Source organism: Oncorhynchus nerka, linkage group LG14 (genome assembly GCF_034236695.1).
Source record: "Oncorhynchus nerka isolate Pitt River linkage group LG14, Oner_Uvic_2.0, whole genome shotgun sequence".
Classification (NCBI taxonomy): Eukaryota; Metazoa; Chordata; class Actinopteri; order Salmoniformes; family Salmonidae; genus Oncorhynchus; species Oncorhynchus nerka.
The window spans coordinates 39,357,904-39,382,531 of record NC_088409.1 but is presented as its reverse complement, the minus strand read 5'-3'; the positions used below and the strand labels follow the sequence as shown (position 1 = coordinate 39,382,531).

The 24,628-nt window shown below is 44.5% G+C and overlaps 1 protein-coding gene across 1 annotated transcript; it reads left to right on the top strand.

The window, feature by feature from the left end:
- Positions 1-2,845: 2,845 nt before the first annotated feature.
- LOC115141035 (BMP-binding endothelial regulator protein-like) lies at positions 2,846-24,364 on the top strand. The gene is made up of 15 exons (XM_029679611.2): positions 2,846-4,124; positions 5,402-5,487; positions 11,873-11,972; positions 14,196-14,278; positions 17,229-17,319; positions 17,414-17,496; positions 18,158-18,257; positions 18,434-18,543; positions 18,661-18,795; positions 19,012-19,116; positions 22,433-22,478; positions 22,733-23,095; positions 23,199-23,535; positions 23,801-23,931; positions 24,085-24,364. The coding sequence occupies exons 1-15, from the start codon at positions 4,010-4,012 to the stop codon at positions 24,264-24,266; spliced, it is 2,067 nt and encodes a 688-aa protein (XP_029535471.1). The 5' UTR covers positions 2,846-4,009; the 3' UTR covers positions 24,267-24,364.
- The last annotated feature ends 264 nt before the right edge of the window (positions 24,365-24,628 follow it).

Below are 24,628 nucleotides of genomic sequence, written 5' to 3'. Positions count from 1 at the left end.
CTCAGGTCTGTGTTATGTTATGTCTGTTTGACATCAGTGGGTTCTCTTTTTTTCTATTATTCTCCTCAATAACTTGTGTCTTTGACTAAACACTTTGTGGAACTCTGTGTTTCACAACATGAATGTTGTACAGGACAGGTTCAAGTGCAGAAAAATTATTGACATAGGACCAAACATTGTTACAAGCCCCACTGTGAAAAATGAACAGTGCCACACAGGTTTGAGAAAATGTAATAAAAAGCCCTTTGCATTAGCCTTTTACAAACAAATGGGTTGGTGTCATTGTATTGGAGAAGCTGCTTTGTGAGAGGCGTAGGAGAGAATGTATATCTGATGTATGTGCATGCTCTTGTCCAGAACAGTATGTAACGTGAATGTGTATCTGAGAGGAGATGAACTGTTATCCCTACTTCCCTGTGAAAAGCTTGTAAAAAGATGGAAAGTATTGAGTGTGATAGGTCCCAGCCCCAGACTGAATCTACAGCTCTCACAATGCTCTTTGATAAATGCCTCTCTTTTTCCTCTCCCCTGTCTTAAAGAGACACACTCGCTTTCTCTATGGATGTTTTTGTGCATGATAGTGTTTTCTGTGTGTGCGGTTCTATTCGAGTGTTCTGGTGTGTTTGTAGATGATGTGTGTCATTGTGTGTGTGTTTCTGTGAGCGAGTGTGTGGTCTCTGATCGGGGCCCAAATGAAGTCGCCTGTGAGTCGCCCGCTCGCACAGCTGAAGCTCCCGGGTACCCGGCCTCTCACCCTGCAGGGGTCAAAGTTCAGGCTCGTTTTAAGTTTGGATTGGAGCGAAGGTATCCCTGGATCCACCGTGGTGCTGCTGGATGATCCAGGCTGGCGTGGGTCTGAGCCGGACGGAGGTCGCGCTCCAGTCTTGACACGACAGCTGAGTCTAACCCCTTCCCCTCTGGACCCAGACCCACCGTCTGCCCGCAGTCTTAACCCTGGGCAGCTGACTCCCTGGGCTCTCTTAACGTCTGTGCAACGTCTACACAACATCTGCCCCATGTCAATGAGATGTAGTAGTAGACACAATGCTCAAAAAGGTTCTTCATACTGATTCCATACATATTGACTCAAGCAGGGACAGTGACATAAAAGCACAACACTCTATAATATCTGATATAATAATATTTAGCAGATGCTTTTATCCAAATCGACTTAGTCATATTCACAGATCAGCACAACACTATCAAGGATGGACAACTCTTCCCCCCTTCTGTAGGCTCACGGACCAATTTCATCCAAAAATACATATTATTATGATATTTAAAAAATAATAATAATAGAGTACACAAGGTGCATCTTTGAAATTTGGTTGTGCATCAGCAGCCACTCAATTAGCCGTTGTCAGCGAAACATGAGTGGTAAACTAGTCTTGTGGGCAGCTATCTAAACATGTAGTAAGCATGGTTGATCATCAGTTATCATATTAAAAACTGCAAAAATTTGCCTCCAGCTATGGCAAAATGTGTAGAATTGCAGGAAATTAGCTGAAAAAATGCATTTTTTTTCTCTGCCCCATGGCAAAATTAATAGAATTGCATGAAATGGGTTATAAAATTGCAAAATCTTCTTTGTTCCCCATGGCAAAATGTGTAGAATTGCATGAAACTTGTTTTAAATCTGCAACATTTTCTCTACATCCCATGGCAGAATTGCAGGAAATGTACTTTAAAACAAAAATAAATATATTCACTGTCACGGGGAGCCGCTTAAATGTTTTGTTTGCAAGGTGGTGGTATGGGTGTGGGTATGCAGACCCACGAGCTACTGTTGCCCCTCTAATGAGTTCCGTTTTTTGTGTCCCCCGCCACCATCAAAGTTGCCCATCCTTCCATGCTCTATAATATAATAATACATGCCATTTAGCAGACGCTTTTATCCAAAGCGGCTTACAGTCATGAGTGAATACAATTTACTTATGAGTCGTCCCGTGATTCAAACCCACTACCCTAGCATTACAAGCACCATGCGCTACCAACTACGCTACAAAGAACCATACAACGGAATCTGAATTACGACAGTTTAATATGGCTCTTTCGTTTTAGAGTGGAAGAGGGTCATTTATGTCACAGTTAAATAAATAACTGTTCAAACTCGGCATCTGTAATAATCTTGCGGCGAATTTGGGAATAGACACCTCTACTTCAAAAGGGTGCTCTTTGGCGCCATCAAGCGTTGAATATTAACACAATGTTCATCTGTACTGCTGAATGCACACGCTGTCGACACAAAGAAAGTGACACACACTCCCTTTCTAACACACACACATTCACTAGGTTTACTCGTCACTCGTGGCATGTTTACAATGCGAAGTAACAAGAGCAATACAATTAGATCAAAGAAAACCTTGTTCCTTGACAGTTAAATGTTGTAAATACAGAGTTGTGTCATAAATTGGATCTTTGAATAGATGCTTTTCCTTCCCATTTGAGGTTCTTCAGAAGCACAATTTTAAGGGCCAAACTGTTTTAAAAGTTGTAGATTTCTAAATCTGTCTCAAACAACAGTAACAGACACTTCATGTCATGCAAGGTGGTTAATGTCGCCTAAACTAGCTATGTGCCCTTATTATAGGCTATTGAAATGTCATAGATTATATATTCTGAATTGACATCATGCCTTTGAAGTGGGGTCAAGCAAAGAAAATGCCTAATTTATGAAATAAGTGATGCATTGAGGATATGACTGGAAAATGTCAAATATATGATACTGAACAGACAGACATTGTGGTGCGCCCCATCAATGCAGGTGGAGGGGGAGAGATCAACAATTGTGGGATGACGCTTGTTCCCCCAGCAGCTCGAGGGGCGCAGAAACCCCACATTGATACAAAGTGGCCTGAATTAGGGATGTTTGTTGTTCTTTCGTCCTGTTTTGCAGCGTGACAGTGTTGAGAGAGAGAGAGAGCGCAGCAGAGATTATCAGTAAGGACAGGTGGTACGCATGTTGTGTTCCAGGCTTGTTTGTAGTGAAACGAGATCCAGCCTCGAGATCCGATAGCAGTAGGTGGGTCTCTCCCGGCGCGGTATTATACGGAGTGTTTCATTACCACAGCGGCAGCCAGCCGGGAGCAGCGGGCAAGATTGTACGTCAAATCACTCGGATTATTAAAACCCCCGGCAACTATTTAAATATTGAGGGGCCGTTCTCGTTTTGTTTGGAGGAGGTTCCTGCACCCTGCGGGGATGTTTAACTGGAGTAGTAGGGTTTATTTTACGCTGGCATCGCCGTGCGCCTCAGTAGGAGCAGTTTACTATAACTTTGGGCTGGAGGTGGTTCGCTTTTCGCGGAGCTCCGAGTGAGAGACCAGTGCCGGCTCGTGTAGCCTAACCTAAAACCCGCTACTAATCCTGAGACAGTTGGACAGCATCTCGGCGCAAAACTGACCTAAAATTTCGAACGCAACCGGTTTCTTTTAGCGCTTGACAACATCTGTATATTTTTGGTATTGCCAAACATGAGGATTTTTGAAGACATTTAATTACGAGTATATCTTTAAGCTAAAAAAAAGAAATATATATATATATCTTTAAGCTATTTGTGGAATTTATTTCCCAACAGTTTTATTTGTCATTTTTACTATACGCATCTGTTTTATTTGAATCTCTTATGAACTTTGTTTTTCACTTTTTTGGAAACATTGTTTTATCCTTGCACTTGTTTTGGGAACACAAGAGCGGTCCTGGACGCGACATGAGGACTGTCGCCTGGCTGTCCGCACGGCATTGTCATTGTAATTTTCATGTGTCATGTCGATTGTCGGATGCCGGAGGACACGCGATGTCGTTTAGCATTTTGACAAACTGAAGGTTATGGGCTGGAACAAAACTAACTGAGGGGGGCAATTATGCTGGAGTCCCATATATTCTAGTGGTTTCAGTCGGACACCAACCCATGGGGATATAAATATATATTTATATATATATATATTCTAGCATATCATTTTCTTTTTTTCGTTTTCCTTCTTTTTTTTTTTACTGGACCAATTTTAGGATGATGTTGTATTGCTGCTCGAGCGCCTTGGTACTTACTAATAAGTTCACCTGCAGTTTTTTATTCGTGTTTTTACTGTTCCAAATGCCACAGTCCTCCTCGCCTTTAATTACAGGTAAGATACATTGACTTGGCCTATTTAGCTTCAAAACATGTCCAGCAATTGTCAAAAACAAGAATATAGCCCAAAAGCTAGCCTATAGGCCTACAGGTAGGCTATTCACTTTTCCCGTTACTTGCCACTGGGCACAGACGTCAGCTCAATGTCTAGTTTTGATTTACATTAGGTTGAACATAAATCAACAACAAATGTCACCATGCCATTGGATTGATCTTAAAAGTTGGGTGAAAAAAAATATTTTCTGTCGGGTAACTGGTACCCCGGGCTCGTTTGAAACCTCATGACAGGCGCATTGGATCACCAGTATAATTTCCCCATCTACTGTTGTTTTGGAAACTCGAGTTGGGTCGTGCTGTCGAGGTCAGTATCCAAGTCACCTGGCGCGTTATCATTGTGCAAACATGATCATTTCTTTCAGGGGAAGACAAACCTGCGTATCGGTATCAACTGAGTAGGCTACCATTATAGTATAATCCCACCGGATCAAATTCCCATGGAGTGTCGCTACCTGGTATTCGAAATATGCGGTATATCATCTGTCTATTGTTTTCCCTGCAGGGCCGGGAGTTGAACACACTGTTTTCGTGGGAGAGGAAAGTTGTCTGATTGTATAAAGACAAATGCGCCCTGGCACTGTGCTCGGCTGCAAGAGGTGGATGAAGAGTAAACAACATTTATAGGGCTATTCATTCATCTCTGCTTTATAAAAGAAGAAAAGTCTCATTGGATTGAGGCTAAAGTGTTGGGTTTCCCCACAATCACTTAAAACTGTGCTGGTTTAATTACACGCGAAGGTTGTAGGGTACGCTACGGTCGGGGTAATTGCCCTGCTCCTGTAATTCTCACAGAAACCACTTTGTCACCCCCAAAAAAAAAATTCCTGACTGCCACTGCTCTGCTCAACTAAAAATGTTATGTCTAATCTAAATTTAAATCACTCTGACAAAAATATTCTGATAAACTGATCTAATATTTCGTAATTTAGAAAAAGGTATAGGCTATAGCCTATATCAACAAAATAAATTAGAAATATAACCTTATCGATAAAACTCAGACTATTAGGCCTGCTCATTTTAACGTCTACGAAATATACCTCACAGTTATGGCATAGCCGGTGCAATTCCTGGTAGACCTTAATAAAAAGCACAATTGGAATATGGCGAGTCTGTCCATGACGTAATTTATCTGAGGCTTGTTGTTTCGCTGTTTTATCACGTCAATGAAGATGAAAAGGCGCGAATTTATTGCCTCTCTCCTCGCGCCCTTCACAGGTACAGAAGCCATCTGCGAGAACGAAGGAGAGGTGCTCCACATACCCAACATAACGGACAACCCGTGCATCACCTGCGTCTGTCTGGTGAGAACAAATCCCAATTCTTGCTAAATAACTTTCATATGGTGTTAGGGCAGATAATTGTTAGTTGACATTGAGATTCCCTATTTGTTGTTGGCACCTACAGTGGGGAGAACATGTATTTGATACACTGCCGATTTTGCAGGTTTTTGTACTTACGAAGCATGTAAAGGTCTGTAATTTTTAATCTAAAACAAAAATCCAGAAAATCACACTGTATGATTTTTAAGTAATTAATTAGCATTTTATTGCATGACATAAGTATTTGATCACCTACCAACCAGTAAGAATTCCGGGTCTCACAGACCTGTTAGTTTTTCTTTAAGAAACCCTCCTGTTCTCCACTCATTACCTGTTTGAACTCGTTACCTGTATAAAAGACACCTGTCCACACACTCAATCAAACAGACTCCAACCTCTCCACAATGGCCAAGACCAGAGGAGCTGTGTAAGGACATCAGGGATACAATTGTAGTCCTGCACAAGGCTGGGATGGGCTACAGGACAATAGGCAAGCAGCTTGGTGAGAAGGCAACAACTGTTGGCGCAATTATTAGAAATCCCTTGGTCTGGGGCTCCATGCAAGATCTCACCTCGTGGGGCATCAATGATCATGAGGAAGGTGAGGGATCAGCCCAGAACTACACGGCAGGACCTGGTCAATGACCTGAAGAGAGCTGGGATCACAGTCTCAAAGAAAACCATTAGTAACACACTACGCCGTCATGGATTAAAATCCTGCAGCGCACGCAAGGTCCCCCTGCTCAATCCAGCACACGTCCAGGCCCGTCTGAAGTTGGCCAATGACCATCTGGATGATCCAGAGGAGGAATGGGAGAAGGTCATGTGGTCTGATGAGACAAAAATAGAGCTTTTTGGTCTAAACTCCACTCGCCGTGTTTGGAGGAAGAAGAATGGTGAGTACAACCCCAAGAACACCATCCCAACCGTGAAGCATGGAGGTGGAAACATCATTCTTTGGGGATGCTTTTCTGCAAAAGGGACAGGACGACTGCACCGTATTGAGGGGAGGATGGATGGGGCCATGTATCGCGAGATCTTGGCCAACAACCTCCTTCCCTCAGTAAGAGCATTGAAGATGGGTCGTGGCTGGGTCTTCCAGCATGACAACGGCCCGAAACACACAGCCAGGGCAACTAAGGGGTGGCTCTGTAAGAAGCATCTCAAGGTCCTGGAGTGGCCTAGCCTGTCTCCAGACCTGAACCCAATAGAAAATCTTTGGGGGGGAGCTGAAAGTCCGTATTGCCCAGCGACAGCCCCGAAACCTGAAGGATCTGGAGAAGGTCTGTATGGAGGAGTGGGCCAAAATCCCTGCTGCAGTGTGTGCAAACCTGGTCATGAACTACAGGAAACGTATGATCTCTGTAATTGCAAACAAAGGTTTCTATACCAAATATTAAGTTCTGCTTTTCTGATGTATCAAATACTTATGTCATGAAATAAAATGCAAATTAATTACTTAAAAATCATACAATGTGATTTTCTGGATTTTTGTTTTAGATTCCGTCTCTCACAGTTGAAGTGTACCTATGATAAAAATTACAGACCTCTACATGCTTTGTAAGTAGGAAAACCTGCAAAATCAGTGTATCAAATACTTGTTCTCCCCACTGTAGGTTCCATAGAGGAGGAACAAAACGCAATTGTTGTGCGTAATTATTGCCTCTGCGCTTGACTGAATATTCTTAATATTCATATTGTGGCCTAAATATGTATAGTCGAGTTGTAGGTCTAACTGGGCAAATAGGCCTGTACTGTAATTATCACAAAGAATTATGAATACTGTTGCTACCAATTCAATAAGAGCAGTAGGCTAGCTATGTAATTATTTCCCTTCTAAGCCCACACTGGCTTTTAAACAAAATGGCATTGTTTGTTTAAAGACACCCTTGTCTTCCTGCTGTCTTTGCCCGACTGCCTGTTAAATCCAGGCTACAAATGTGAAAGGAGGTGTCTTTCCTGGAACATTTGCTCTTTGACCTCTGTCTCTTGTTTTAGGGGTTGAGAATGCAAGTGAGAGGCTTTTCTGTCACCAGAAGCCAGATTCAATAAAGCTCTCCCTCGTCTGTCTTTTTAGTCCCTATGTAAAAGTGTCATCAAATCAAATCAAATTGATTTATATAGCCCTTCGTACATCAGCTGATATCTCAAAGTGCTGTACAGAAACCCAGCCTAAAACCCCAAACAGCAAGCAATGCAGGTGTAGAAGCACGGTGGCTAGGAAAAACTCCCTAGAAAGGTCATGTGGTAAGGAAGCTTCTACAAATGTCTTGTTTGACTTGCAGGGTATTTGCCCTATGTGAAACAGAGAAACAGTGTGCGTGTGCAAGGTTATATATTTCTGTGTGCACTGTGCACTCTACTGTGGCCATGCTGCCTCGGCTGTCTCTAGCGGCTCTGATAGTCTCTTTGATATGTCTCCCTCTGCTAACCACGTCCTTATCAGGCTTCCATCACTAGGAGCCCTGCTGAATGCTATCAGTCATAAGAGGGCCACAGCTAGCCTTTCATCTTGTCCCGTCCGTCATGTCACTGGCCCCAGAGTGCCTCGCAGGGGGGGGCCAGCGATGCTGTCTTTTAGGGGGGGTTAGCAGATTTTAAAGGGTGGGGGGGAGCTGTCAGGGCTCTAGTGTCACTCACAGGTTCTCAGTTGCGGCGGAGTACCTGTTAATGGCCCTTCACTGGCGGAAACTGAGGGACACAGAGAAGCCATTCTTTTCGCCAGCCGTCTCACAAGACGCAGGAATCTGCCTCCCGCTCGCTAAACATAATATACAGACAGCCAGGAGGCAGCTCTCGTTAACCTACTATCTACTACTCTCCCTCTCGTTTTGCCCCCTCTCCTCTTTCTCGGTAGCAATGATTGATGAGCTCAGTAGGTTGACCAGTGATCTGCAAACATTTGGGAAGCCAAAGGTCCTTTCCTGTTCCAACCGCTCCACAAACATGGAGATCAATACTCACCGTGTACCTTTACAATCGTTACCTCTGCCACTGGCGTTGTCAGCAAACCACTAAACCAGCCAGCATGTCTGTCCAGGTACAGAGATGTAATAACATTGGATTTATGTGTGGAATTGGCATGTGAACGTAATTTTATGAAAAGGAGCAATAACTTGTACACCATTCTGTCTAAAGGGACAACCAAACTCCAAAAAAGAAAAGCATAAATTCTAGGATGAAATGAGAAACTTGATATCTCTACACTCTTAGAAGAAAATATGCTATCTAGAACCTTAATGGGTTCTTCAGCTGTCCCCATAGGATAACTTTTGAAGAAACCTTTTTGGTTCCAGGTAGAACCCTTCTTTACAGATGATTCTACATGGAACCCAAAAGGGTTTTTACCTGGAACCAGAAAGGGTTCTCCTATGGGGACAGCAGAAGAACCATTTTGGAACCCTTTTTTCTAAGAGTGTAGTCTAGAAGACTTAAAGAAGACAAAATCCTCCTTTATTTTCTGCTCTCTTTCTCCATCCCCCTCTTCCCCCCTTTCTGTCAGTGCACTGTGAGGCTAGTGGTACAGTTCTCCCAGTGGTCTATAGAGCAAAGATGGTGTTAGAGAACCTTCAGGGCAGCATTGCTATTGGAACTCCCAGGATACTTCTAATGGAGGGGTAGAAACAAATATATATATATGGTCTCCCGAGTGGCGCAGCGGTCTAAGGGACTGTATCTCACTGCTAGAGGTGTCACTACAGACCCTGGTTCGATCCCGACTGTATCGTAACCAGCTGTGATTGGGAGTCCCTTCGGGAGGCACACAATTGGCCCAACGTTGTCCTGGTTAGGGGAGGGTTTGGCCGGGGTAGGCCGTCATTGTAAAATTAGAATTTGATCTTAACTGGACTTGCCTAGTTATAACAAATATACAGTACCATTCAAAAGTTTGGACACACCTGTTAATTGAAATGCATTCCAGGTGACCTCCTCTTGAAGCTGGTTGAGAGAATGTCAACAGTGCGCAAAGCTGTCATCAAGGCAAAGGGTGGCTACTTTGAAGAATCTAAAATATGTTTAGATTTGTTTAACACTTTTTTTGGTTACTACATGATTCCATTTGTGTTATTTCATAGTTTTTACGTCGTCACTATTATTCTACAATGTAGAAAATTGTAAAAAAAAAATAAGAAAAACCCTGTATAAGTAGGTGTGTCCAAACTTTTGACTGGTACTATATATGTTTTGTTGTCACACACCAGATAGGTGCAGTGAAATGTGTTGTTTTACAGGGACAGCCATAGTAGTACGGCACAGGAGGTTGGTGGTACCTGAATTGGGGAGGATGGGCTCATGTTAATGTCTGGAGCGGAATCAGTGGAATGGTATACAAATACATCAAACACGTGGTTTCTGTCCTCCCCTCAGCAGCCTCCACTGTAGTACAGAGCCCCTGGATTAAATTAGGGTTAAGTGCCTTGCTCAAGGGCACATCGACAGATTTTCACCTTATCGGATCATGTATTCCAACCGCTAGGCTACCTGCCAGGACATAAAGAAGGATAGGACAACAACCATCTTAATTAGTCTACCTATCGGAGCCAAAAGTTACATTCAGTTCATTCAGCACCATTCACTTTCTACTACTGGTGCAGGAATAGGCCTACTTCTTGGATAGGCTTGTGACTTCTCAGTGAAATATATATATTGTTGCCCTTTTTCATCCAGTTTTAAGCCACAACTGCTGCTCCTGTGAGGTAGCGACATGTTTGCTTTGGAGGGAGGTTAAGGGTCATGAGGGCAAGGAGTCCAGGTTTAAATTAGGCCTTTGATTTGAGTGCTCCTCTGAAGAGCCTTTTAGTGATCTCTCCATCCTTCCATGAAAGACCGGCGGCACGGCGGCTGGCGGGTCTGTCAGCTTGTTTTGGCATGCCCTCTGGGGTCAGGCTGAGAGATAGATGGAGGAGAGAGAGTGATAGTGGAAACGTTTGGGAGAGAGATTAGGAGGGAGGGAGGGAGAGAGAAATCATTCATAGACCATGGTTTGACTGAACACATTTTGATTCTCTGAATTTGGCAAATGGAGATGGTGAAACTGACTGTGCTGTCGCCATCTAGTGGTCATCTTTCCACAGCACATGACCATCATGTCAGGGATCAATACATCTTACATACTCTACATATATCTTTTTAGATGGTCACATTAACCTATCAACATGTTATTACCCTTCAGGTCAAATGTTTCTCTAGTTATTACACCAGAGACTAGCAGTAGTCCAATAACAATCCCCAGACCACCCGTTGGCCTATTAGAAGCCACGACATACCACCAGTAGACTAGTAAGAAGCCTCAGAAAGTGCACGGTATGTTGAGTGTTAATGAGGCGTGGTGACCTGATTTGACCCCTGACCTTTGCTGAGAGAGGTCAAACCTCTTCACACCACTTAGTGTTAATGGCTGCCGAGTGGAATGGCTCCAAAGCCCAACTAGGAAAGCACAGGTGTGGAGAGACATAAAGATTCAAGGACCAATACGGAACCTCTATGACACTACTGTAGATAACTGTGGTCGTCAGAAGACTAGACGCACAACTTATCACCACTCTTTCTATTTCTCTCTCTCACCCTGTCATCCTCTCTCTGTCTACCTCTCTGTCTCTGTCTCTCTCTCTCTCTCTCTCTCTCTCTCTCTCTCTCTCTCTCCACCTGTCAGACTTTCCAGTCATCATGTCTGATGGGATCTGTCTGCCCTTCTCTCATTCCCTCTATCTCTTTTTCTCTCACTTTCAATCCATCCCTTTATCTATCTGGCATCATATATCTCACTCTCAGACATATTTGTCTCAAACTGGCTGTTGAAAGTGCTCTGAAAATCTCTATGATTTAGACCAGTGGTTTGAGGAGCGCTTTACAGAGACTATGTATGGATCCCATGTGCCTTCGCCTCTCGCCGCCCTTCTCTCGCCTTCACTGATGACATCACCCAAACCAGCCTGGTTAGGGAACCAGTGAAGGCTCTCCGTAAATAAAACCGCCCAGTTTTATTTGAGTTATGTGGGCCACAGTTCGGCTTTGAAGTTGACTCATTATACAGTCCAGTTAGGTTGCACTGAGTAAATGGGGACTATATAAAGAGAGTGTATAAAGCTAGTGGCAAAGTGATAAGGTTAAGCTAGTATATAAAGTGAGGTTGTATATAAATTGAGAAGAGAGAAAGAGAATGTCTGCGTAAAGTACACGTGTAACTCGAGTTCATTTTAGCCTGTAAAAGGGGAGTGTGGACAAAGAATGTGTCGGAGACTTTATAGTGTGAATAAACTGATGGCAGTCAAACAGCGTCTTCTCTTTCTCTCCGTCCATCTCTCCGTCTCCCTCTCCCCCTCTCTTTCTCTCTCCTCCCCCCTCTCTCTTTTGCTCTGTCTCTCAGGAGGGGAAGGCAGACTGTAAACAGGAGAGGTGTCCCCTGGTGTCTGAGGACTGTGCTCTGGTGGTCAAACAGACGGGAGCCTGCTGTGAGAGATGCAAAGGTGAGCAGCACACACACACTCCACTACTCTCATCACCATGAAAACATGAGGTCAAAGGTTAGGGGATGCATGTAATGTTCTGTAGTCTCAGCGAGACCAATAGACTTGGAACTTTGTCTCGTGGAGTGAGTTAGGTCTATCTCTGAATCTCTTTAGTGTTGATGTATAGACCTTGCTGCAGCATTGCAGTGATGCTGTTTGACGGTCATTGATGCTACCTGTAGGAGTGAGGGTGACGTGACAGCTTGAGTCCCACAGTAGAAGACAGTCAGTCCAGCTGCACTGGTCAACCTACTTATTTAACCACTACTGCCTCCTTGTGATGAATAGTTTTTCTTCTAACAGCACAATAGCTACTGTGCGTGTGTATGTGTACTGTATCAGACCAATTGAAGATTCTGCTTGAGGGTAAATTGCTACATACACAAACACATATAGCTATTATTTTCCCGGCTTCCACTCACATACACCCACAAACATGTGACAGGCCTACAGCGGTTCGTATTTAAGTCTTAAGAACTATTCTTTCTCACACTGTTTGCCAGCATCTCTCTCTTTCTTTCTCTCTCTCTCACACACACACACACACACACACACACACACACACACACACACAGCTGCAGTGGTGGACTTCTCCTCTCTGGGACGGGTTGGGACCCGTTGGCGTTTGGGTTCAGCGTTCGGGTTTACAGGGCACAGAAATAAACCTTGTTTACGAGCCACTGCGCCGCTCTGCCTCCCAGACTAGGACGCTCGCATTCGCCTCCCGGCCGGAACACACGGGGTCGGGTAGTGTTGGGGTCACCATGGATACGGTCCACAGCATTGACCACCTCATGGTCAGGAACGCGGTCCTTTGTTTGCCGTCAAGATTATACGAGACTAGAGTTAATTCAAATGAGAAGAGGTGGAGCTCTCTTAAGTCGACCATGGAAAGCCCCATGTTGTCATGGTGAACGATATTAGTGCCTATTGTTCCTCCATTGTGGTTGACTTTGGGTTTTATTCATGACCATGTCTACATTTAGAACATGAACTTGCTCGTGTCAGCACGAAAACCTCCCACAAGTACTTAATGCAGTGGTTTTATCATAGGAATGGTTTTGCTGTGTTTCCATAACCAGACAACCCTATATCTGTTGAAATTGAAGATCGTATTCATTTAGTCCCTTATTGACTGTGGGTGGTGTATCTGGAGCATTGTGATTACTCATAGTGGATCTCAGGCCCATTTCACATGGTGTTTGGACCTGGACAGTTCACAACAACATGTTCTGGTATCTTGATACATCTATATAATGGATTGGGTTTGTCAGAGAGTTTGTGCATGCCTGCCTGCCTGCCTGCCTGCCTGCCTGCCTGTCTGTCTGGCTGCCTGCCTGCCTGCCTGTCTGCCTGCCTGTCTGCCTGCCTGCCTGCCTGCCTGTCTGCCTGCCTGTCTGGCTGTCTCGAGTGTCTATCGTTCAAAAGTTTAGAGTCACTTAGAAATGTCCTTGTTTTTGAAAGAAAAGCACATTTTTTATCCATTAAAATAACATCAAATTGATCAGAATTACAGTGTAGACAATGTTAATGTTGTAAATGATTATTGTAGCTGGAAACGACAGATTTTTAATGGAATATCTACAGAGGCCCATTATCAGCAACCATCACTCCTGTGTTCCAGTGGCACGTTGTGTTAGCTAATCCAAGTTTATCATTTTAAAAGGCTAGTTGATTATTAGAAAACCCTTTCGCAATTATGTTAGCACAGCTGAAAACTGTTGTTCTGATTAAAGAAGCAATAAAAAATGCTTTTCTTTCAAAAACAAGGACATTTCTAAGTGACCCCAAACTTTTGAATGGTAGTGTATGTGGCAGTGTCGAGACTACTAAACTTTACCATCGCTATGCCAAATCAAGACAATCAAAGAAAGGCCTTCCCTAGCCATAGGGGACACTATAGCCAGCTGGCTCTGACGGTGGTGGCACACAGACTCCCTCCAGGCATCGCTTACAATGGATTTGTAACCCTGTGTTCAATCTGTCTCAACACGTATGGTCTGGAAAGGCAAACAGCTCTATGTTCACACATGTAGTCCATTTAGTGCTCCCTGTAGACTTTTAGTTTCCACAAACTAGTAAACATTCACATCCAGGTTTGGAGTGCCAACTCTCTCTCTCGCTCTCCCTCTCTCTCTATCCTCCCCTGTCTCTCTCTCATTCCCTCTCTCTCTCCTCTAGGTTGTCAGCTGGATGGAGAGTCCTATAATAGTTCTGTCTCCTGGACCAGCTCCATCAAGCCCTGCATCTCTCGCCGCTGTCAGGTGAGTGTCACACAGAAATGAAAGATAGAAAGGGAGGGTAACAGAGAGAGAGAGAGATGATGATGAGAAAAGTAAGGAGAGGGAATGTAAAGTAAATGAAGGAGAGAAGGAGAGAGGGAGTACTAAGAGAGAGGCAGACAGGGAGAGGGAATGATAGTGGGGAGTGAGTGGAAAAGAGGCAAACCGACAGAGGAGTGAGTGAAAGAGAGATGGCTGGAGAGGGAGATTAATGAAGAAAGAGAGAGATAAATGAGGATCTAGGGAAAGATAGACATACTTTTAGAGTGGGAGGCTGAATGACGCAGACAGAGACTCAGAGTTGGGGAGGGAATGAGAGATGTGAGGGAGAGAAAGAATGAGACAGTGGACAGATAGCCAAGGGGTTGGAGGAAGAAGAGACATAAAGAGAAAGAAAAGCAGATGAAGTTGGAGGGATGAGAGAGATAGATAGAAAGATGAAGAGGGAGGATATATGTCTCAATGTCTGTGAGAGAGGTGCAAGGTGAACTTGGCAGTACAGTCCACCCTTCTGGTTCCAAGCCTCCCCAACCCAGTGTCTACCTCACAAGACTAACCCCACACGTCTCCTCAAAACACATGTATACCCAACCTCACTTACTGTATACACACCACACACTCACATACATGGTCCCACAATACTACTTAAAATACAAAACACATGCACAGATCTGAACACTATAAGTCAATGGCAGTGGACACAGCTGTGTGAGGGAGTGTCAGCTCCAGCATTGGGGAGGTCCAGTCAAACTAGACTGTGTTAGTCTGCGTGTTGAAGGGTAGCGTGTGAAAAAAGCAGAGCTCTACACACCACTAATTTACTCCATCCCCAAGATACCCACGCGGCGGGAATGGGGGGGATCTGACCAGTATCCAGACCTCACACACAAACAACGTGTCGTGGTCCCTAGTTCTAGTTTTAACACTCCTAGTTCTAACACTCCTAGTTCTAATACTCCTAGTTCTAACACTCCTAGTTTTAACACTACTAGTTCTAACACTCCTAGCTCTAACACTCCTAGTTCTAACACTCCTAGTTCTAACACTACTAGTTCTAACACTCCTAGTTCTAACACTCCTAGTTCTAACACTACTAGTTCTAACACTCCTAGTTCTAACACTCCTAGTTCTAACACTACTAGTTCTAACACTCCTAGTTTTAACACTACTAGTTCTAACACTCCTAGTTCTAACACTACTAGTTCTAACACTAGTTCTAACACTACTAAGTTCTAACACTACTAGTTTAACACTACTAGTTCTAACACACTAGTTCTTCTAGTTCTAACACTACTAGTTCTAACACTCTAGTTCTAGTTCTAACACTAACACTAGTTCTAAGTTCTAACACTACTAGTTCTAACACTCCTAGTTCTAGTTCTAACACTACTAGTTCTAACACTACAAGTTCTAACACTCCTAGTTCTAACACTCCTAGTTCTAACACTCCTAGTTTTAACACTACTAGTTCTAACACTCCTATTTCTAACACTAATAGTTCTAACACTTCTAGTTCTAACACTCCTAGTTCTAACACTCCTAGTTTTAACACTACTAGTTCTAACACTCCTAGTTCTAACACTCCTAGTTCTAACACTCCTAGTTTTAACACTACTAGATCTAACACTCCTAGTTCTAACACTCCTAGTTCTAACACTCCTAGTTCTAACACTCCTAGTTCTAACACTACTAGTTCTAACACTACTAGTTCTAACACTTCTAGTTCTAACACTACTAGTTCTAACACTCCTAGTTCTAACATTCCTAGTTCTAACACTCCTAGTTCTAACACTACTAGTTCTAACACTCTTAGTTCTAACACTCCTAGTTCTAACACTCCTAGTTCTAACACTACTAGTTCTAACACTCCTAGTTCTAACACTACTAGTTCTAACACTCCTAGTTCTAACACTACTAGTTCTAACACTCCTAGTTCTAACACTACTAGTTCTAACACTACTAGTTCTAACACTCCTAGTTTTAACACTACTAGTTCTAATACTCCTAGTTCTAACACTACTAGTTCTAACACTACTAGTTCTAACACTCCTAGTTCTAACACTAATAGTTCTAACACTCCTAGTTCTAACACTTCTAGTTCTAACACTACTACCTCTAACACTCCTAGTTTTAACACTACTAGTTCTAACACTTCTAGTTCTAACACTACTACTTCTAACACTCCTAGTTTTAACACTACTAGTTCTAACACTCCTAGTTCTAATACACCTAGTTCTAACACTCCTAGTTTTAACACTACTAGTTAACACTCCTAGTTCTAACACTCCTAGTTCTAACACTACTAGTTCTAACACTCCTAGTTCTAACACTACTAGTTCTAACACTCCTAGTTTTAACACTACTAGTTCTAACACTCCTAGTTTTAACACTACTAGTTCTAACACTCCTAGTTCTAACACTACTAGTTCTAACACTCCTAGTTTTAACACTACTAGTTCTAACACTCCTAGTTTTAACACTCCTAGTTCTAACACTAGGGACCACATATATTTTTCAGGTACATTTTCTGTGAGTGATCAGGGGTGTCCCAGTATGTAGAATAGATGCATGCATGTGTGAGATGCAGAATGGAATGTTCCTATCTTATGGTATGTCCCTATCCAATGGTATGTCCCTATCTAATGGTACGTCCCTATCCAATGGTATGTCCCTATCCAATGGTATGTCCCTATCTAATGGTACGTCCCTATCTAATATTCTGCTTACATAGTACATGCCTTACATAACTGAAATGGGATTCAAATCGCTAAGCAGCCGAAAGACAAGTTTGTCTAATACAGGAATGAGAGGTATGCAGCAGAATATTCACTGATGTACGTAGCCTCGGACTGGACAGGGATGCTGCTGAGAATAAGTCGTAGGAAACAATGATAAATAAATCACTGTTTTAATTGCTTCCTGGTTTTGACAGGAAGGGGTCGTAACTGAAGCGGAAGTACAATGTGTCGTCCACTGCAGGAACCCCAAGATTCACCCCAAGAAGTGCTGTCCAACGTGCCCGAGTGAGTGATTGTGTGTGTGCGTGTGTGTATGTGTGTGTGTGAAAGAAGGAATACATCGATAATAAAGCTAACCTGTGTGTCTCTTCTGTTCCAGGCTGTATCTTGGAGGGCCGTCTGTACAAAGAGAGGGAAGAGTTTCACCCTGAGGGAAAACCCTGCATTAAATGCACCTGCACTGTGAGTATACACTGTATAGACATGCATGTCTCCAGTCCCCACAGTACAGTGACTGGCTCTCTGTGGTCCAAATGAGTTTGTCTTGGCTCTCAGGGGACTCACAGTGGTAACACCCCCCTTCCCCTCCTCCTCCTCCTCCCCTTAGTAAACAAGCAGGGGAGGTGAGTGAGTAAACACATTAATGTGAGTTGAGTCTGTCAACACATTAATGCCTCAGTGGGACTAGTGTACACTGTGTCCTGTACCAGCCGTTAATGAGGGCACACTGCTACAAGGCCAGGGGGAACTGTGACAACCATCTGGCATCTAGAGTAGTTGTGTTTGTGAGCTGTTAAAGGTAGCAATCCGTGTTTCGCAGGTGCAGACAAAGGTGCAAATGGTATTGTGTAATGGAAACAGTCATTAAGTGGAGATAAGTGGAGTAATGCATAAGAGAAGATGAATGAAGAATTGTTCCAACGTCTATGTATAAAGCTTCCTTATTCTTATTTTATTGTGGTATTTTGTTTAACTTTAGTTTATCTAGTAAATATTTCCTGAACTCTATTTTCTTAAAACTGTATTCTTGGTTAATGGCTTGTAAGTAAGCATTACACCTGTTGTATTCGGCGCGTGAGAGAAATAACATTTGGATTTGATATGATATGCTGTGTTCTTTCAGGGAGGGCGGACCCTATGCGTCAGGGATGTGTGTCCTGTCCTCTCATGCCCCGCCCACCTGAGCCACACTCAGCCCGGACAGTGCTGTCCCAAGTGCCTCGGTAACACCCCTCTCTCATCAAATACCTCATAGGACTCTCCGATAGAAGTCTGGAGAACATATTCATATTTCAGGAATTATTATTAAAACGTCACACATCATTAAAACATCATAACAGTCATAATAATTATCATCAAGCTGATCTCTTATTTCTTTCTTACTCTCTCCCTCCGTCAGGTCAGAGGAAAGTGTTTGACCTGTCGATGGGGAGTTGTCTGTTCCACAGTGAGGTCTATGAGAACGGCACCTCTTTCAAACATGACAACTGCACCACCTGTACCTGCAAGGTAAGAACTGACCAGAGAACCAGGCCCCAGAACTCTATTCAACCTACGTGCCATATCACCAAGTTACCGTCAATAACTGACCCCTTCTCCTTCCCTCGTATCCCTCCACCTTCCCAGAATTCCACTGTGGTGTGCAGGAAGCGCTGCTCTCGGCCGGGAAGTTGCCATGGTGACCAGTGCTGTGGGGAGTGTCTATCCTTCGTGGAGGTAGCGGAAGTGAAGTACTGCCGGGTCAGGAATAAGATCTACCGGGTGAGACAGTCTGTGACAACAAGTCCTAATGCTGCATCCTTGATATCAACTGGGAGAATAGAACCTTACCATTGCCTCAACATTCAACACTGATACTTATCCACCGCAGTTGTCCTTATTATTATATGCATATTTACACAGACATTAATACTGGTTTGATAAGCTGATTGAAGTTGTGGTTGATTGGTTGCCTCTCTGCTTCTTCCTCTGCTCTAGGAGGGAGACATGTGGTCGTCTGTGAACTGCACCCTGTGTGCCTGTGTCAAGGGGGCCATCGAGTGTCAGCCAAAGCAGTGTGTGCCAATCACCAGCTGCCCCTCGGTGAGTGACAGGCTCAAGGCCCAATCACAAACTGTCTTGTGTTGCGCCTTTTCATTCCAGTAATCTTTCAATGAAGTGATGTGAATGACAACATCGATTAGAACACCTTAAAGCTGGAATCCGTACTTGGTGAAACTGCCACATCTGTTTGCGATGTTACAACAACAAAGAAGTTACTTCAAACCCAGTTTCTTTCTTCATTGGACCCGTGATAGAACAGCAGAGTATGTCCTGCAAATCATTTTTTACCACGATGCTGAATGCTCCTCTATTCCGTTTCATCAACAAAATAAAAACTAGAACAAATGCTCTGGGGCGGACAGTGGCGCTGTTTCACCATTTGCAGATTTCAGCTTTAAGCAATTTCCCATCTGCAACGTAAATGCACTTATGTTATGAACACTGGCTATATCTATAGGACATAGCCCTGGGGTCCCTCTGTTCTCCCTGAATCATCAACATGAGACAGTCCCTTTCACACCTCACCACGTCCCCATCCATCTGGTCCCCCTCCCGCTGAGACAGACAGAGGCTGTCTACTGTCCAGAGTTACTGTCTGTGACTAACCGCCACATGTTCAATCCACAGCGGTGGAGGGGTAAGGAGGAGTCAAAAACGATTCATCTGGGCCAGAACAGTGTGAATGAGCCAAGGCACAACCCTGGTATCTTACCACAGTAACCATACCTTCAGCTGTCCAGTTTTTTGGGGCTGAGTAACAGTCCCAGTTCACATGGTGGTCACCTGTCTTGGGGTGATGTAGTAGATTCTTTGCATTCCAGCGACCAAATGATCAGTTACTTATTCATGCTGCCAGTGACCAGCGTTCACAGGGTTACAATGGTTACCTAGTGCCACCTGTTATGGTCACATAGCGGTTGCTTGTTGCGCGGTAATGTAGTGGTCATCTGTTCTCAGATGCGTTCATATAGTTGACATTAAAGGCTCGTTGTCATTCTTTTTTAAGCTAGCATCCCACCACCATCACATATACACCATGCCCGTATGGTTATGAAGCAGAGCATGGTCACATAGTAGTATAATGAACTGTCATACGGTCATTAGTCAGACAGTACAATTACAGTCACATATGGCTGCCTTAGTCATGGATTCCTAGTTGTCACACAGCGTTCACCTGTTATACAGTCATGTAGTATATCCCCTAACGGCCATCTGGGTTTGTGTCTTGGTCACTGAGTCATGGTCATCTGTCGTAATAGTCACATAACAGCCAACTGAGACACGGTCACCTAGCGGTCAATTGCAATATAGATACGGTCACGTAGCGGTCACCTGTCATACAGTATCACAACATCCACTCATCATACCTTCCTGGTGGTCATGTAGCGTTCACCTGTCACGCGGTCACAGTGCGGTCACCCATGTGTCTGCCCCTCCGTCCCATAGGAGACACACAGTCTCCAGTCAGGTCTTTGTCTGGGTGATGTTTGAGTGACAGTAAAGAAGAGCTTCCCTATATTTAGACCCTGAAAGCCAATCTCTCCATCTCTCAAAGAGCTTCAAAGAGGGAGAGCCCTTTGTGCACTGTGATGGGGGTCAGGTGGGGTGTGTGTGTGTGTGTGTGTGTGTGTGTGTGTGTGTGTGTGTGTGTGTGTGTGTGTGTGTGTGTGTGTGTGTGTGTGTGTGTGTGTGTGTGTGTGTGTGTGTGTGTGTGTGTGTGTGTGTGTGTGTGTGTGTGTGTGTGTGTGTGTGAGAGAGGGAGTGTGCCTAGAGCACACAAAAAACTATACATACCTTGGCCTAAACATCAGCACCTATGCAATTAAACAGAACATAAATTCCACAAACCAATTAGTATCTGGCTAAAAATACTTGAATCAGTTATAGAACCCATTGACCTTTATAGTTGTGAGGTCTGGGGTCCGCTCACCAACCAAGAATTCACAAAATGGGACAAATACCAAATTGAGACTCTGCATGCAGAATTCTGCAAAAATATCCTCTGTGTACAACGAAAAACACCAAATAATGCATGCAGAGCAGAATTAGGCCGATACCCGCTAGTTATCAAAATCCAGAAAGGAGCCGTTAAATTCTACAACCACCTAAAGAAAGCGATTCCCAAACCTTCCATAACAAAGCCATCACCTATAGAGAGATGAACCCGGAGAAGAGTCCCCTAAGCAAGCTGGTCCTGGGGCTCTGTTCACAAACACAAACAGACCCCACAGTGCCCCAGGTCAGCAACACAATTAGACCCAACCAAATCATGAGAAAACAAAAAGGTAATTACTGGACACATTGGAAAGAATTAACAAAAACAACTGATCAAACTAGAATGCTATTTGGCCCTAAACAGAGAGTACACAGTGGCAGAATACCTGACCACTGTGATTGACCCAAACTTAAGGAAATCTTTGACTATGTACAGACTCAGTGAGACTAGCCTTGCTATTGAGAAAGGCTGCCGCAGACAGTCCTGGCTCTCAAGAGAAGACAGGCTATGTGCACACCTCCCACAAAATGAGGTGGAAACTAAGCTGCACTTCCTAACCTCCTGCCAAATGTATGACCATATTAGAGACACATATTTCCCACAGATTACACAGAATTAGAAAACAAACCCGATTTTGATAAACTCCCATATCTACTGGGTGAAATACCACAGTGTGCCATCACAGCAGCAAGATTTGTGACCTGTTGCTACAAGAAAAGGGCAACCAGTGAAGAACAAACACCATTGTAAATACATGTATTTATTTTCCCTTGTGTACTTTAACCATTTGTACATCACTACAACACTGTATATATACATAATATGACATTTGTAATGTCTTTATTCTTTTGGAACTTCTGTGAGTGTAATGTTTACTGTTCATTTGTATTGTTTATTTCACTTCTGTATATTATCTACTTCACTTGCTTTGGCCATGTTAACATATGTTTCCCATGCCAATAAAGCCCCTTGAATTGAAAGGAATTGAAATTGAGAGAGAGAGTAAGGGGTGAGGGCCCTGGGGCAAAGGTAAGTGGGGGTTGAGAGGGATTGAGTTCTCAAATGTGCACCTCTGAAGGAAGTTGAAACGTACCCCCCCACCCTCTCTCTAGCAAACACACACATACACCAGGCAGAGAGTAACAGTTGTCTGTATCAATGTCTGGCTGTCCAGGCAGACAGGCTGTCCGTTTGGCTGGTTGTATCTGTCTTTGTCTGTCTGTGTCTATGTGTGTGGGTATTAATGTGTAATGTGTCCAACTGTCCAGTTGACTGTCTGTCTCTTGCACTCTGACTGGCTGCCTGCTGATCTCTCTCTATGTCTGTCTGTGTATCTAACGGTCTGTCTGCCTCTTCTAGAATAAGATCCTGAACAGGACAGGCTGCTGCCCGGTTTGCACTGAAAGTGAGTAAGTTACTCCCCTCTTCCTCAGCTGGGTCCTCACACACCTTTGTGGGTTGCATTTTCCAGTTTTGTGGCGGTTGTTTCGTTCTTGGTCTTCTCTCAAATAGACATTTAGTCATGTTGTATTAAGCACAGATTTCTCATGCAAAATACAGGGGGGAAAAATGGATCAAATTGATGCCCATAATTAAACACACTCCCTCTTTCTCCTCCTTCCCTGCCTCTCTCTCTCTCTCTCCTATCACTCCTTCCAGAGCCAGGTGTGTGCACCGTATTCGGCGACCCTCACTACAACACCTTTGACGGGCGCACGTTTAACTTCCAAGGAACCTGCCAGTATGTTCTGACTCGAGACTGTGGTGGCGCCCTCTCTGGCGGGGGTGGAAACAGCGCCGGCTCTGACTCTGGCTTCACGGTTGTGGTGAGGAACGATGCGAGGCGAACCCGCTCCTACTCCTGGACGCAGTCAGTGGAGCTGAGGATAGGAGGGCTTAGTCTCAGCCTGCACCAGCACCTGACGGTGAGGAGGAACGGCACGCGCATCGCCCTGCCCTACCATGGCCCTGGGGTCCACATCGACCTGGATGGATACCTGCTCAAACTCACCACCATCGCAGGTTAGACTGGCTTCATGTTAACTTCATTGGAACCTAAAGAACACTGCTAAAGTGCATTTTAGCTCTTTTTTTAAGCATAACTCTCTGTCTCTTTCTCCCTCAGGTCTGGAGATCACGTGGGACGGGGACAGCTTCGTGGAGGTGGTGGCTGCTCCTCACCTGCGCGGTCGTCTCTGTGGCCTCTGTGGGAACTACAACGGACACAAGCGGGATGACACCATGGGCAGCGACGGCCTCTTCAAGTTCGTGGTCGATGAGTTTGCAGAGTCGTGGCGCGTGGAGGGGAACGAGGTTTGTGCCCAGCCCCTCAGGAGGCCCACCTCGTACCTCTGTCCCGGGAGTGTAAAGGTCAAGTTCCGCGCTCACAGGGAGTGTCAGAAGCTCAAGTCCTGGGAGTTCCAGAAGTGTCACCGGGTGGTGGACTTTGCCTCCTTCTATAGGTCAGTGGTTCTTGGGGTGTCTCCGGAACTTTGGGGAGCTTCATTTGTAATGAGATTTGTCCTAGAATCTACAACATTTCCAACGCTCTTGTGATATTTTCTTCATATATCAAATGTGAAATTTGATTGTCTCCGATGTGCATAGAATGTCCAATGTTGTTTTGGATATGGAACCCACTTAGTATGGAGATACATTTAATCCAGTCCATTAAATTTAATTCAACATGTATTTGTCTTATCTCTCTCTCCCTCTGTTTCTCTTAAGGTCCTGTGTAACAGACATGTGTGAGTGTCCGGTGCATAAGAACTGTTACTGTGAGTCCTTCATCGCCTACAGCCGGGCCTGTGAGAGGGAGGGAGCCCCCGTCTACTGGAAGCCAGAGGCTGCCTGCATGGGTGAGTGACAGCACACACAGCCTATCACTAAACTTCATGGAACAGGGGACTCCCCCTACATTTAATTTGCTCAACAGAATTGATCAACGTATCTCTGAAATCCATTCATGTTAGGCGATTTGCAGTTCTGTCTAACCAACCCAATCTTCTCAGCGACCCAGTGTAAACACGGAGCGGTGTACGACACCTGTGGCCCGGGCTGCACCAAGACCTGTGACAACTGGAATGAGATCGGGCCCTGCCACAAGCCCTGCGTTGCCGGCTGCCACTGCCCAGCCAACCTGGTGCTGTTCCAGGGCCGCTGCATCAAGCCCATAGCCTGCCCTGGCCGGTGACCCTAGTGCCCCAGGGGAAGGGGGCTGAGAGAGGGCCAAACAACCAACACTGCCTAGCACTCAGGGTCCATACCTGGGGGAGTGAGGAGTGGGGGGGAACATGGGGGTGAGTGTGGGGGGATGAATAGCTGTGCAGACAGGCAACGATGGACTGAAGGGGTTCTCAGAAGACAGGTAGGTCAGGTAGAGGCCTCGTCCACTCTGAGGGAGATAGATACCGACCATCACAGACTGGGGTTTGAAACTCCGCTGTCGGTTGATCTTACTCGTCCAGCACTACCTTGTGTTTCCACAGGATGGCGCCCATGTTGTCATTCAAATGGGATAGGAATCTGGAGGGAAACATCACCCTTGTAGTTAAA

Bases quoted from the DNA above. Each gene is read 5' to 3' on its own strand.
- LOC115141035 (XM_029679611.2), top strand. From the start codon at position 4,010: ATGATGTTGTATTGCTGCTCGAGCGCCTTGGTACTTACTAATAAGTTC. The intron at 4,125-5,401 runs GTAAGATACATT...CGCCCTTCACAG, and splicing joins CTCCTCGCCTTTAATTACAG to GTACAGAAGCCATCTGCGAG. The intron at 5,488-11,872 runs GTGAGAACAAAT...TCTGTCTCTCAG, and splicing joins GCATCACCTGCGTCTGTCTG to GAGGGGAAGGCAGACTGTAA.